Genomic DNA, 16,111 nt, shown 5'->3' on the forward strand with positions numbered 1-16,111 from the left:
TGAATCTCACATGTCCACAGATTAATCTAAAAATGAATTTTATTCCACTGAAATGTGTCAAAAGAAAATTGAATAAGCCAAAGCTATATGCAGTTCCATGTGCCAGGAGTCTTAGTATATCTGACTCTTGTTTTTAAGACAGGACATCTCACGGGCTACAAACCAAGACAATGTTCTGTCTAGTTTCTTTATGCAATATATAGCTCAAAATGACGCCATATTCAAAACTCGTGTTTCTGACGAGGGTGGCATTTTAGCCATATACGAAAAATATATGAAATATATGAAAATATCTCGCATATTTATGGAATTTTGACGGAACAGTGTATAAGATTATGAACGTATTTTGCAGTCACTTACGATATTTACATTTCGTTTGTAGCTTAGTCACGAATAGGACTCAAATTAATTGATTTCGAAATACAGATAGCGTGTTGTATCAAGAATCTACTTATCTTACTTATGACATTCAGTTCATTTTTGAAAATGGTTTTCATTTCATAGATATCTATCGTTTGATAATATTTTCATTTTACACCGACAGATTGTCATGCTGGCTCCAAAGCCGACATAATTTTTAACCTGGACTCATCCGGTAGTGTTGGAAAGACAAACTTTGACAAGATGCTCGAGTTTGTCAAAGGTATGGTGAAGAATTTCGACATCGGGAGCAACAAAATCCGGGTAGGTTTAACTACCTTCAGTTCAAGACCATATATCATGTTTAATCTTGATAAATATACAGACAAGGCATCGTTGATGGCAGCAATTGACCACATACCTTACAAGTCCGGCGGTACCAATACGGCAGATGCTCTGAAAGAGGTTTATTCCAAGATGTTTACAACGGCTAACGGTGACCGTCCCGGTGTTCCAAACATCGAAATAGTGATTACTGATGGCCGTTCGAACAACCACCCAGCAACCGTAAATGAAGCTTCTATTACTAAGAAGCAAGGAATCGATGTCTTTTCTGTTGGTGTTGGACATGGCATCAGTAAGTCGGAGTTGAATGATATCGCCAGTGATCCGGACAACACTCATGTCATGACTGTTGATGACTTCAGCAAACTGCAACAAATTCAAGGAGCGTTTGCCTCGCAGACTTGTCAAGGTAGGTGTTTTTTGTTTTGTTTTGTTTTTGTTTTTTGGTTTGTTTGTTTGTTTGTTTGTTTGTTTGTTTTTTGTTTTGTTTTTTTCATGAAAAATGTTTATATGGTTCCAGCATTTGAATAGCCTAACTAGAGCATCAGACTTATATGCTATTAAAAATATTGATTTATCATTTCATTGTTTTTCCTTACAGTTTTGTATTCAGCATAGTGGAAAGTAGACAATATGTAAATCATGAAATGCATTATGGACATGAATGCGGTATATTTCTCTTAATATAAGTGAAAGTTTTGTTTGTTGGAAATAAGTTGCACAAGGTACTAAAAACAACTGGCCGTGCGGATATCTAATTGATTTTGTAGTCTATTTTATTCATTACCATTACATTAACAGACGATCATATTTATATATATTGATGTTGTTGATATATTTTATTCATCAAAACTGAATTGCCTACCTTCAACTTTTTTCAGTAATACCACCTTCACCACAGACATTTGTCCCGACTTGTGAGTATTATTCCTGTAAAGAAATTTATTTTATGTTCTTAATTTCGTATGACTTGAATAATACCATGCACTCTTAAACATCAGACATCATTGAATGAATTTATATACCATTTTAATAAAATTATGACATCACCGTATGAAGACTAAAGGTGGGCAAAGAAGATGAATATAGTATAATTTTTCAAGTAAGGGAATTTTGGCCGAATTTTTGAAAACGGAAAGCATTCATTGGGCCAGTTGGGGCGAGCACAAGGGCGGAAATGGGGGTAAATCTTTAAGATTATTTTCCTTCTGTTCGAATCAAGAGAGTATGACCAAGGTTCGCTTAAAGCTCTGTTCGATGAAGTTCGCAACATTCAGTATGAACAAGTGGTCTGGCATCTAATAGGACAATAGGACAGGTGCTATAGGGTAAATGAAACCTTTAAAATCGTTTTTCGTTTTTCGGAGGATTACAACCAAATTTTATCTGTAAAATTCTTTGAAAGAGCATGAATGAAGAGAATGAACTCTCTTAACAACGGGAGAGAATGACATACTTTAATTGGTCTCTTATACTGGTCTTCAGATTGAGATTTCATGATGTCTTGATGAAAGTTTGATGTGAACTAAAAAGGATAAGAGAATTGATTTTGTTTTGTCGATTAAAAGTAAACGTCACTGCCATCATTAAGAACTAAAATGACTTTTGATATGTAGTGTCACCACCTGTGGCTGTTGACCCTTGTCAGGACAAACTTTCAAACTGTGACACCTATGCGAAGAGTTCTTGTGGTGGTATTTACACGCAGTGGGCAACAACGCAATGTGCTCGCACATGTCGCATATGTGATCGTGAGTGTTGTTCTCCTCAAGTGTAGTATTTTGTTATAAATTGTTGCTTTCAGAATAAAAAAGCGGAGGGGTGAATGTTTCAATATTACTGTTATTTGGTGACGACGTATTACTATACAATGAAAATGCTGTGACACCTTCTAATACCCCATTGTTGGGTAAACATTGTGACACCATCTATTACTCCAGTGTTGTGTAAACATTGTGACACCATCTATTACTCCAGTGTTGTGTAAACATTGTGACAAATTCTATTACCCCATTGTTGAGTAAACATTGTGACACCTTCTTTTACTCAAGTGTTGTGTAAACATTGTGACGCATTCTATTACTCAAGTGTTGTGTAAACATTGTGACACCTTCTTTTACTCAAGTGTTGTGTAAACATTGTACCACCTTCTTTTACTCAAGTGTTGTGTAAACATTGTACCACCTTCTATTACTCAAGTGTTGTGTAAACATTGTGACACCTTCTTTTACTCAAGTGTTGTGTAAACATTGTACCACCTTCTTTTACTCAAGTGTTGTGTAAACATTGTATCACCTTCTATTACTCAAGTGTTGTGTAAACATTGTGACACCTTCTATTACTCAAGTGTTGTGTAAACATTGTGACACCTTCTATTACTCAAGTGTTGTGTAAACATTGTGACACCTTCTATTACTCAAGTGTTGTGTAAACATTGTGACACCTTCTTTTACTCAAGTGTTGTGTAAACATTGTACCACCTTCTATTACTCATGTGTTGTGTAAACACTGTGACACCGTCTATTACCTCATTGTGTAAATACCGTGACACCTATTACTCCATTGTTGTGTAAAAACTGTTACACCTTCTATTACTCCATTGTTGTGTAAACACTGTTACACCTTCTATTACTCCATTGTTGTGTAAACACTGTTAAACCTTCTATTACTCCATTGTTGTGTAAACACTGTTACACCTTCTATTACTCCATTGTTGGATAAACACTGTTAAACCTTCTATTACTCCATTGTTGTGTAAACAATGTCACACCTTCTATTACTCCATTGTTGTGTAAACACTGTTAAACCTTCTATTACTCCATTGTTGTGTTAACACTGTTAAACCTTCTATTACTTAATTGTTGTGTTAACAATGTGACGCCTTCTATTACTCCATTGTTGTGTAAACACTGTTACACCTTCTATTCCTCCATTGTTGTGTAAACACTGTTAAACCTTCTATTACTCCATTGTTGTGTTAACAATGTGACACCTTCTATTACTCCATTGTTGTGTAAACACTGTTACACCTTCTATTACTTAATTGTTGTGTTAACAATGTGACGCCTTCTATTACTCCATTGTTGTGTAAACACTGTTACACCTTCCATTACTCAATTGTTGTGTAAACACTGTTACACCTTCTATTACTCCATTGTTGTTTTAACAATGTGACGCCTTCTATTACTCCATTGTTGTGTAAACACTGTTACACCTTCTATTACTCCATTGTTGTGTAAACACTGTTACACCTTCTATTACTCCATTGTTGTGTAAACACTGTTACACCTTCTATTACTCCAGTGTTGTGTAAACATTGTGACAAATTCTATTACCCCATTGTTGAGTAAACATTGTGACACCTTCTTTTACTCAAATGTTGTGTAAACATTGTGACGCATTCTATTACTCAAGTGTTGTGTAAACATTGTGACACCTTCTTTTACTCAAGTGTTGTGTAAACATTGTACCACCTTCTTTTACTCAAGTGTTGTGTAAACATTGTACCACCTTCTATTACTCAAGTGTTGTGTAAACATTGTGACACCTTCTTTTACTCAAGTGTTGTGTAAACATTGTACCACCTTCTTTTACTCAAGTGTTGTGTAAACATTGTATCACCTTCTATTACTCAAGTGTTGTGTAAACATTGTGACACCTTCTATTACTCAAGTGTTGTGTAAACATTGTGACACCTTCTATTACTCAAGTGTTGTGTAAACATTGTGACACCTTCTATTACTCAAGTGTTGTGTAAACATTGTGACACCTTCTTTTACTCAAGTGTTGTGTAAACATTGTACCACCTTCTATTACTCATGTGTTGTGTAAACACTGTGACACCGTCTATTACCTCATTGTGTAAATACCGTGACACCTATTACTCCATTGTTGTGTAAAAACTGTTACACCTTCTATTACTCCATTGTTGTGTAAACACTGTTACACCTTCTATTACTCCATTGTTGTGTAAACACTGTTAAACCTTCTATTACTCCATTGTTGTGTAAACACTGTTAAACCTTCTATTACTCCATTGTTGGATAAACACTGTTAAACCTTCTATTACTCCATTGTTGTGTAAACAATGTCACACCTTCTATTACTCCATTGTTGTGTAAACACTGTTAAACCTTCTATTACTCCATTGTTGTGTTAACACTGTTAAACCTTCTATTACTTAATTGTTGTGTTAACAATGTGACGCCTTCTATTACTCCATTGTTGTGTAAACACTGTTACACCTTCTATTCCTCCATTGTTGTGTAAACACTGTTAAACCTTCTATTACTCCATTGTTGTGTTAACAATGTGACACCTTCTATTACTCCATTGTTGTGTAAACACTGTTACACCTTCTATTACTTAATTGTTGTGTTAACAATGTGACGCCTTCTATTACTCCATTGTTGTGTAAACACTGTTACACCTTCCATTACTCAATTGTTGTGTAAACACTGTTACACCTTCTATTACTCCATTGTTGTTTTAACAATGTGACGCCTTCTATTACTCCATTGTTGTGTAAACACTGTTACACCTTCTATTACTCCATTGTTGTGTAAACACTGTTACACCTTCTATTACTCCATTGTTGTGTAAACACTGTTACACCTTCTATTACTCCATTGTTGTTTTAACAATGTGACGCCTTCTATTACTCCATTGTTGTGTAAACACTGTTACACCTTCTATTACTCCATTGTTGTGTAAACATTGTGACGCATTCTATTACTCAAGTGTTGTGTAAACATTGTGACACCTTCTTTTACTCAAGTGTTGTGTAAACATTGTACCACCTTCTTTTACTCAAGTGTTGTGTAAACATTGTACCACCTTCTATTACTCAAGTGTTGTGTAAACATTGTGACACCTTCTTTTACTCAAGTGTTGTGTAAACATTGTACCACCTTCTTTTACTCAAGTGTTGTGTAAACATTGTATCACCTTCTATTACTCAAGTGTTGTGTAAACATTGTGACACCTTCTATTACTCAAGTGTTGTGTAAACATTGTGACACCTTCTATTACTCAAGTGTTGTGTAAACATTGTGACACCTTCTATTACTCAAGTGTTGTGTAAACATTGTGACACCTTCTTTTACTCAAGTGTTGTGTAAACATTGTACCACCTTCTATTACTCATGTGTTGTGTAAACACTGTGACACCGTCTATTACCTCATTGTGTAAATACCGTGACACCTATTACTCCATTGTTGTGTAAAAACTGTTACACCTTCTATTACTCCATTGTTGTGTAAACACTGTTACACCTTCTATTACTCCATTGTTGTGTAAACACTGTTAAACCTTCTATTACTCCATTGTTGTGTAAACACTGTTAAACCTTCTATTACTCCATTGTTGGATAAACACTGTTAAACCTTCTATTACTCCATTGTTGTGTAAACAATGTCACACCTTCTATTACTCCATTGTTGTGTAAACACTGTTAAACCTTCTATTACTCCATTGTTGTGTTAACACTGTTAAACCTTCTATTACTTAATTGTTGTGTTAACAATGTGACGCCTTCTATTACTCCATTGTTGTGTAAACACTGTTACACCTTCTATTCCTCCATTGTTGTGTAAACACTGTTAAACCTTCTATTACTCCATTGTTGTGTTAACAATGTGACACCTTCTATTACTCCATTGTTGTGTAAACACTGTTACACCTTCTATTACTTAATTGTTGTGTTAACAATGTGACGCCTTCTATTACTCCATTGTTGTGTAAACACTGTTACACCTTCCATTACTCAATTGTTGTGTAAACACTGTTACACCTTCTATTACTCCATTGTTGTTTTAACAATGTGACGCCTTCTATTACTCCATTGTTGTGTAAACACTGTTACACCTTCTATTACTCCATTGTTGTGTAAACACTGTTACACCTTCTATTACTCCATTGTTGTGTAAACACTGTTACACCTTCTATTACTCCATTGTTGTTTTAACAATGTGACGCCTTCTATTACTCCATTGTTGTGTAAACACTGTTACACCTTCTATTACTCCATTGTTGTGTAAACACTGTTACACCTTCTATCACTCCATTGTTGTGTTAACAATGTGACGCCTTCTATTACTCCATTGTTGTGTAAACACTGTTACACCTTCTATTACTCCATTGTTGTGTAAACACTGTTACATCTTTTATTACTCAAATGTTGTCAAAACACTGACACCTTCTATTACCCCATAATTGTGTAAAACCTGTGACACTTTCTATAACTCCATTGTTGTGTTAACATTGACATTCTATTACCCCTTTGTTACGTATATAAGAGTGATTTAGTATTTAATTTCGAATACTCATGATATTCAACTATATGAATATTTGGTCACATTGACCAAAAGCCATTTTCCATTGTGTTATCTTTTCTTAACTCTGCAAAGTTTCAATACGGTAGAGTGTACTTATTTTATCATAATATCGTTATATTTTTGTTTCATGCAGTTCATGTTTTTCTTCAAAATTTTCTTATGATGTTAAACTAACTTAGACACTTTTGTTCCGAAGATCATTTTAAAAAAAACATTGATATTATCCTTGTAGTATTCGGAAGTCTCCATAATTTGCCCTAGTTTGATCGAATGCCACTTTGAATTAAAATTCTATTGATATGTCATTGTTTTCTTTGTTGTAACATAAATATTACCACTAAAACGTAGTAACTGTAATTATGTGTCCATTTGCGTTTATATTAGCCTGCTAAATGAATTATATCAGCTCGATCGAACCTTGTATAAAACATTTTACCGAGTACTGAATACGCAAGTAACTGATATTCAGCAATTATTCCAAAAATAATTTTATCAGCAAAGGAAGAAGCAAATAGGTTGATATAAATATTCCAAATAATAATGTTAACAAATTTGTTCAAATATGCATTAATTCAGTGACTTCAACAAATAACATTTCTATTTCTTATTTACCGCAGCTGCCATTCCAACAGTTCCTCCAGACTGCGTGGACAAACTATCCAACTGTCGGGATTATGATGCGCAGGTGTGCAGTTCCTTCGGACCATGGGCCCATGATAATTGCAGACAGTTCTGTGGTTTCTGTCGTAAGTTAAAATGTGACATCATTATAAGGTTAAAAACATAAAAGTAAAATATAACGTCAAATATACGTGTGGTCGCTAGCGAAGGATTTCTCGTAATATCACTTTGCGTAAGATCTGTATTATTTCCGTCGAATCCCCTTTCCGAACGAATTCCGAAAATCGCACGTTATTATGATATCATAATATTAATACTGTTTAACAGTGTGGTATGAATCACGAAGACAAATTATGCAAAAAGTCAAATAAACAGTCAGGATATTAACATCATTTTTTGTTTCATTTTCGGTTATAAAGCATTTTACTAACTTTGATATAAGCAAACATGACCTTTTTCAATGACGATATAATCTTAAATGTATTTTTTTATTTGTTTTATAAAATGATTGTTCTAAAAATGACAGATTTGTCCCAACAGGTCTACAGCATGTACTGTTGTCTCGATTGTAAACCACACGTCTTTGGATTGCTCATGTTGTACGTAACGAGTTTTATATAAATTGATTTGACGTTTCTTTTTTCCCAGACTTCAATGCTCATGGCGTTAATGGCTACTGTAAGTATTTGTTTAAGATTGTACCGGAAAGGTAAACCTTATGTTTGTCGCAAAGCATTTCCTCTCATCTTTAATTAAAACTTACTTGGAAGGAAATGTCCGTTTTAGTTTAACTACAAAAGGGAATACATTGCTTAAAGTCTGGAAGGCAGGAAGTGTTAGAATGAGAAAGAATAAGAGTTTTGTATTGTATTCTGGTAGTGGACAAATCATGCTACTTGCCTGCTGGTGGCGTTGAGAATGTGACATTGCTTACTTGAATTGACCAATTTTTACACGGCGGATGTCATTGATGAAGCAAAAGACGCTTACTCTTTCGGAACACCTGGTTTAATTCTCTTTGAACTTGTTTTGGAGTCATCGTGTAAATCTATCTTTAGTTCATATTTTCCCCTAGTATTAATGAATTTAAGTTTGAATTATATGGTAATGTTGACAAGTTGATATTTTCTTGATTTTTGTTTACTATATGATGGATTTGGATGAAGAGGATAAAAAATGATACAGAATTGGATATTTCTTTTTTCAGACGGAAAATGTTATTATAATGGAAAGTCCTACACACAAGGACAGACCTGGTCTGATGGTTGCGCCTATGACTGCACATGCGACGATGCCTCAAAGGGGAAATATAGCTGTTATAACAAGTAAGTTAAGCCCCTTTTATACTCGTATAAAGAGATCAAAGGTTATTTTGTTTGAACGGTCAGCATGGAATTTAATTACAGCTTTCTGATTGGTCAAAATATGATTACTTTCGATGCAGTTAAGTTATGACATCGCAAACACAACTATTGCATCCGTTGCCAGATTTGCGAAAATGTCCGGCGTTATCGTCATTTACGACTGCAGGAGTAGGCTTAAGAACATGAAATAAGCTCAGCTACAATAAACGCTTAAACATGTAATTTATGGATGTTATTTTTACTAATAAGACTCCAACCAATTCAATCTTTAATGTACAAATTAATCTTATTGAAAAATTAACATCGTATAATTGTCATCAACTGAATGTAAATATCCAATCGATCAACTTCAGGTTATTAACACTTAATGAAGACGAACCGAAAAGAACAAAATATACATGGCATAAGGAATGTAACTGTTTTTCAAAAAAGAAATTACCATTAGATTTTCTTCTTTAGGTCAAATGAAACAAAGTTTCAAAGAAGTTTTGCAGATACCTTCCCTGGTCTAAGATAAACCAAAATTGTGAATTATGCAGTCCCCAACCACCAGGGGCATGAGGGGTGGGACCAAAAGGGGCTAAAATTTCAAAAATCTTCTTCTCAAACCCCAGATATGGTGGAATCAAATACTACTCATTAATGGTAGCATCTTGAGGTGTTTTACCACAGTTATATTTCCCCGTGCGGAGGGGATTAAGTCAAATATAGTTTATTTAGGAAAATTAAATTTTCAGCATAATTTTTAATTTCCATTGGAAATACTTCAAACCTGGTTAGAATTATGAGTGAAGGATGACGGCTTGATGGTATGCCCATATTCATCTTGAGTGACCCCTACAGGCTGTTTGGCAGCCTGGTGCATCGCATAATAATTTTACAACATACATGTGTTGCAATTGATGAAAGGAAAAGTACCAGAGATTTATCATTTTTGTTTCCAACACATTATCTTTTTAAATATATTATCATCTGGGTTACATTTACATGCTTGTGTATCTATAAAATCGATCTGAAATAATCTTTTGCTGTCCCACAACAATCTTGCATGATCATAAAATGAGAATACTTATTATTTGTGATATTTGAATTTCCCTTTTGTCTGAATCTTTGAGATTTAATTTATCACATAAAAAGGATTTAGGTATTGCACAATATGTTTACATGCATTTCAGACTCGTCAAAAACATTATCAATCCAAAAACCTAAATGATTTTTGTCATTCATAAAGTCGGTTTGAACTCCGTCATGATAATAAACTTTCTTTGAAGGCTGACGTAAGCAAAGACTGTTGTTTCGCCCTCACATCTATAGTGCCGAAATCTGCTATTAATCGACTTGAAAAGTCGACAGAACGTCTAAATAATTTTGTACTAAATCGAAAACTGACTGACTAGCAAAAATACAACATATATTTATTGTGGGGACTTATTGCCATTACCATTTCCAGGTGTCCCTCATACTATAACCTTCCCCCGCAATGTACACTCACCAAAAAAGCTGGAGAGTGCTGTCTACAGCCAGTTTGCAACTTTAACCCGAACTATCAGACCACGAGTGGACAAAGTTTGGGAAATCTGAACGGGATAAGTATGTGCTTGGAATTAATCAATGAAAGTAATCCCTGAAGTCACTCAAAAGTAATTTTATTGTTCTTTTCATCGCCTTTATCTAAATCAACACATAGTGTACATACATTTGAAAAAGATACACATTGAATACTTGTTTAGAAAGCTATATGCAAGACTATAAATACTGATTTCATGTATTTAAATTCATTGAAATACAAACATTGTCATAGTTGTTAATGCTTATTTAATGTGTTTAGATTAAGATCGGCTTTTAATTTAATCTGAAATGGTATTTTTGCGGTTATATTTCTGTATTCGAATATCTATTAATGGTCTAGTTACAACTGGCTGATCGGTAGAAAGTCATCGTGTCAGGTGATGTAGATTCATACCGAGGGCGGTTTACGTTTTTCAGGTAGCTGAAATCATGGACCGTCCTCTTGCATTATAGAAATTTGTTGACTACGGTTACCACCTACATTTTCATAGACTCCGACTTAAAATGACCACTTCACATTCACGAGACACTAACCAAGAGAAATGAATATTCACTTGTTTCTGTAGGTACCTGCCATTACAAGGGACATGAATACTTCCAAGGACAGACATGGCAAGATGGTTGTCAATATGACTGCCAATGTACGGACGCTGGCGCAGGCATGTACAGCTGCCAAGCAAGGTAGGCCAAGCCCCTTTAGAGTGACTAATATAATGTAATGGACGTTAGAAGTGGTCATTATTCTCAATTTCAGTACATCACGAGTATTTTTTTTTTTTTAAATTTGGCACTTTGTGCATTTTGAATAAATGTCCTGTAAATCGTATAAAATAAATTAGCTCACATGGTATTTCAAAGTGAATATAAACTTTTGAAGAATAGAGGTAATCGCAGAATTCACTATCACTGAAAACTGTCAAAATTTCAATAGTTCCATTCAATTCAAGCATAACTCTCCCCTCTCCTCTTATGACAACTCCCCGAACAAATATTCCCTTAACGTAAAACAGTAATACATATTTATCCATGAAGCAAATTGTAAAGCTTAATAGCATTTGTTTTCAATAAAGATAATGTGTTTTCACAAAATTTGGTACTTAATGAACACTTCAAATTTCAAATGTTGGCTTTGAAATGCAAGCCAAAATAAGGCCCAAAAACACCTGTATTATGTAGGAAACGTATGTGAAAAAAAAATCATTGAAGTATTTTTTTAACAGATGAATAAATGTAAATATAAAAATCAACGCTATGAGGTTTCTTCTTAAAGGTGCCCAGTCTACAAGAATCTACCACCTGTATGTCATCTTCAAAAGCTACCCGGAAAATGCTGCCAGGAGCCAACTTGTGACTTTAACCAACAGTATGGAACATTTAACGGTGTTGGGGCTATCAGTGGCAAAGGAGTAGGTCAGTAAAGTGATATTCGGGTTAACAAATCTTCATGTCGATATCATGTAACTTTTATGATGACATATGTTCAATGCAGTGAGTGATAAGTTTTTGAACTGTGTTTAAAGGACTTTTGAATCCAAATACCGACTCGGAATCTGATTAAGACAATTAAGTAAAGAGTTATAATCCATGTACCCTCTAGAAAAATTTAAAGTATTAATTGAGTAGGTAAAAGGGCAAATATTTTCTCCAAAAAAATCTTTAAAATATTTATATACAATTAAACCCGCTTTAAAGCTCAATAAAATAGTATTTGTATCTCTGTATAAAGGAAAACTGTCTTAAAGGGCAATGTTCCTCTATTCCAGAGTGTGGGCTTTAAGTTTACGTTTCACAGTAGTTCAATGATAACTGATTTGAATTGGAATACATTATTTTTTTATGCGTTTTTGGAATTAATTGCAGGTGTGACCCCGACTGCACCTGCACCATGTGTTGACAAAGCTAAGAATTGTAACCTGTATCAAGCAAGCATGTGTACCAGCTCTGGATACCATGAATGGGCAAAGGAAAACTGTGCACTCTTCTGTAATTTCTGTCGTAAGTACAAACTCCCTAAGTTAATGATGTAGATACGTCCTATATCTATGAAACTTACATTCGATTGAACTCAGGATCTACGGACTCGGTTATATTTTTGATTTCCATTCGCTGCATGACAACCGTATTCCATTAAGTATATAACTTTCTAATTTCGATTATTATCTTGGTAAACTATATTTGGTTATTTATTTTTTGGTAACTTAATGACTTTCTAGTGTTTTCAAACATACCTTAGATTTGATAACTGTTATCACAATTTCTTCTTGAAACAAACGTTTGATTTGATATAATAATTTCAGATAGTTGTCATCACCCACCATATCTACCTTGCCTTAGATGCGCGCTTAAGATATTCTATTATATCTTTCATCATCATAACATTTACCTGAGATTACTTTGAGATTTGATCAGCATTCTCTGATAACTGTGATAATCACAGTTTTTACCTAGAATGAGACAACATATCCTACTTTGGAACTAATGGATCTACAGACAGAAAATATTCGAGTCTATCAGTTGAATAACTCGTTGATAAAAAAGCTGAAATAGTATACAAGCATACTTTTTTAAAAACTAATTCTGAAATCATCCATTAGTTTTATTTCTTTGTAATTTGACTGAAAGTACAAAACTGTATATGATGTTATTTCTGACAAAAACATCTGACAAATAATGATGCGGAATAATTATGTGCTGAAAATTGCATTTATTAATGACATAATGATTAAACCAAATATCTAAGATCATTTACTTACTCATGTTTAAGACACCAAAATAATGAGATGGAGAAGTGAACATCTCGAATGAAACCAAAGACTGGTTGAAACTTGTCATTGATGAACGTGTTTAAATTTTGAACACTGTTGTTGATAGAAATTATCGTTTTGTCTGCTGCTGAAACAGATCATTAATGTATTCAAACGCCCCTGTACATAACCATTAATGCCACATACGTGGATTGCAAGTTATGATACAATTTTTTCTCATGTGCCTTTTGAGTAAACTATCATCTATATATTTTTGCGATATGAATTTGGGCGTCTCCGATGCTTGTTAATGTGTCTGGTGGTTCCGTTGTTGTATCGTTTTGGAACATGTAATCGCTAACTTACCTAGTCTGACCAAGACTTATATGGCAGTTTGGTCTCATTCTCCATGTGTTTTTTTTTCCAGTAGACACCTTACAGATATTTCTCTCTTTCATACTTTGCTTTAGTTTAATCTAATTTGAATCTAAATTAAGATCCAGTTTACATATCTTAATGTGTATGCCGTAAAATTAACGAAATCATAAGTAACTGGTTAGTTAATTTCTTATGTTCAATTTATTTCATTCTAAATTTATGAAAACGTTATTTTCGCTGATTTCTTTCAGAGGAATTCACTCAGCCGTTGCCATCAGGTAATTTTTATTTTTGATTGTTGATTTTTTCATTACTTGTTCAGTGTCTTGTTTTCAATATTATCGAAATTATGAATGTGTTTCAAAAAATTCACACATGAAAAATATTGTTTTGCACTAAATAGCAGTTTTCTTTTCCACTGAATATACATCTAGAACTGACTTATAGCTACCGAACTTTTCATATTTCTTGTATCAGTATCAGTAAATATGCAGATTTAGGATGGTAATATGATGCAGTGAAAGCTGTCCTTTATCATTTTCTTACAGAGAAGTGTATCTACAAGGGTGTTGACTATTCCCAGGGTCAGACCTGGTTTGACGGTTGTGACTATGAATGCATGTGCGAGAATGCCAAATACGGATATTATAGATGTAACAAACGGTATGTTGCTGTATTGTAAGGGCACTGTGAAATAATAGATGTTTTTAAATCTAAAAATACTGGATTTTGTGAATAAATAAAATTCCCAAAATCTATACCCTTGCAAAATTTTACTAAATCATGGACTATAACTTCGTAGAAAAAGTACACACGAAAGCAGCGAAAATCAATGGTTTTTGAAGTACATTGTTTCATAAACCTGTACTATGTAAAACTTAATTCCTGCGACGATGTAAAGATAGGAAATAATGTAGAACTCGACAAATTAGCGAATTTTTTAAAGCTCTGATAGAAAAATAATATTTTATGCAACAAATGATCATATCTTAATTCATCAGTTTGATGTTTTGTCTGTTTTCAATGTTCTGAAATAAGATAAAGATACGTGATTGTGAATGAATTGTTGTTTTTGATAACAAACAATAAAAACATATTTTTACATCAGCAACATGCCTTTAAACATATCTACTCATGTCAATAAACTTTGTCATATAACATATTTACTGAATCGTCCTCGGAAAAATCAAATGTCGGATACAGTTGTTGGAGCCAAATGTTTCTTCAAGGGATGTTTTGGAACTACATTTATATGCTGCGATATCGACAGCAACACAGATGAACTGTAAAAATATATCTAGTGGAAGCAGAAAGCAATATTACAAGTATAACTTGTACCATATACATATTGTGTTAGATACCGTTTTTCAATTCAAAATTATAAATAGGAAATTTCTAATCTATTTGCCTTTTTATCCTGATTTCATTACGAGATATTATTAAATTCGGCATTTCCAATTTTTAGATGCCCAGATTATGTAAACCTGCCGCTTAATTGCAATCCTGTGAAAGTTAAAGACCAATGTTGTCAACGAATACAGTGTGATGGCGGACAGGGTTCATTCATAGGGTCTTCTACTGTCTCTGGAGTAGTTGGCAATTATCCCATACCCAACCTTCCTTCTGGTACCAGTGGATCCACAGGACCCGGGGGACTTACACCAGTTCCTGGGGGGCCGTCTCAGGCTCCAGGTCTCAACTCAGGTGGCGCCTCCAGTATTCCAATGAGAGTTGGTGTGTAGCATTTGTCTTTGTGGAAAAATATTTTTTGCGAAACTTGGTATTCAACTAAATATTTTTACCTGTATTCCATGAATAAAGCCTCGACTGAATCTCTAGTAGAACGTTAGGGGTATAGATTGTTAGAGTAATTTATCTAACATAAAAAATGCCGGTATAAATAGAGACTATAGCAATATTATGAAAGAATAACTACAATTTAATTTCAGATGGTTGTTATGTCAAGGGGAAGCTTTACCAACAGGGTCTGCGATGGACGGACGGATGTCAATGGACGTGTGTCTGCGAAGATGGCAAAACTGGACGATACCGATGTCAGCCCAAGTAAATTCAACCAATTTTAGTAGCATTCAATCAATTTGAACCTAATTCGTTCAATTATGTTCCTTTTTATATTACAAATATTACAAATGGGAGGGCAGGTAATATGTTAACATGACGCTATCATTTATTCCGAAATATAAATTTAAAATTTTGTCTGGTAAATCATAAACTTTGAACATAATTTGCATATTTCAGAGGTGTTTCATAGTCAGAGAGTATTTTGGCAATTACGCAGTAATACGATTCTGATATATCTACCTTCGACGCTCGTTTTAGATACTACGAAAACAAAGAAAAAGTCACGTAATAAAACAATGAATTGTGTTTTCC

At 34.1% G+C, this 16,111-nt stretch overlaps 1 protein-coding gene across 1 annotated transcript in view; it reads left to right on the forward strand.

Moving 5' to 3' along the window:
- Positions 1 to 16,111, forward strand: part of LOC132546816 (uncharacterized) — a 53,461-nt gene that overhangs the window by 34,123 nt on the left and 3,227 nt on the right. Inside the window, 12 exon segments of the mRNA XM_060210532.1 lie at positions 545 to 1,114; positions 2,322 to 2,456; positions 7,659 to 7,787; positions 8,311 to 8,340; positions 8,870 to 8,987; positions 10,477 to 10,616; positions 11,162 to 11,276; positions 11,866 to 12,014; positions 12,456 to 12,590; positions 14,266 to 14,380; positions 15,183 to 15,451; positions 15,667 to 15,781. Of these exon segments, the coding sequence (XP_060066515.1) occupies positions 545 to 1,114; positions 2,322 to 2,456; positions 7,659 to 7,787; positions 8,311 to 8,340; positions 8,870 to 8,987; positions 10,477 to 10,616; positions 11,162 to 11,276; positions 11,866 to 12,014; positions 12,456 to 12,590; positions 14,266 to 14,380; positions 15,183 to 15,451; positions 15,667 to 15,781 (2,020 nt within the window).

This window comes from Ylistrum balloti, unplaced genomic scaffold (assembly GCF_031769215.1).
Source record: "Ylistrum balloti isolate Yb309-2 unplaced genomic scaffold, AGI_CSIRO_Ybal_v1 Utg369916, whole genome shotgun sequence".
Lineage (NCBI taxonomy): Eukaryota > Metazoa > Mollusca > Bivalvia > Pectinida > Pectinidae > Ylistrum > Ylistrum balloti.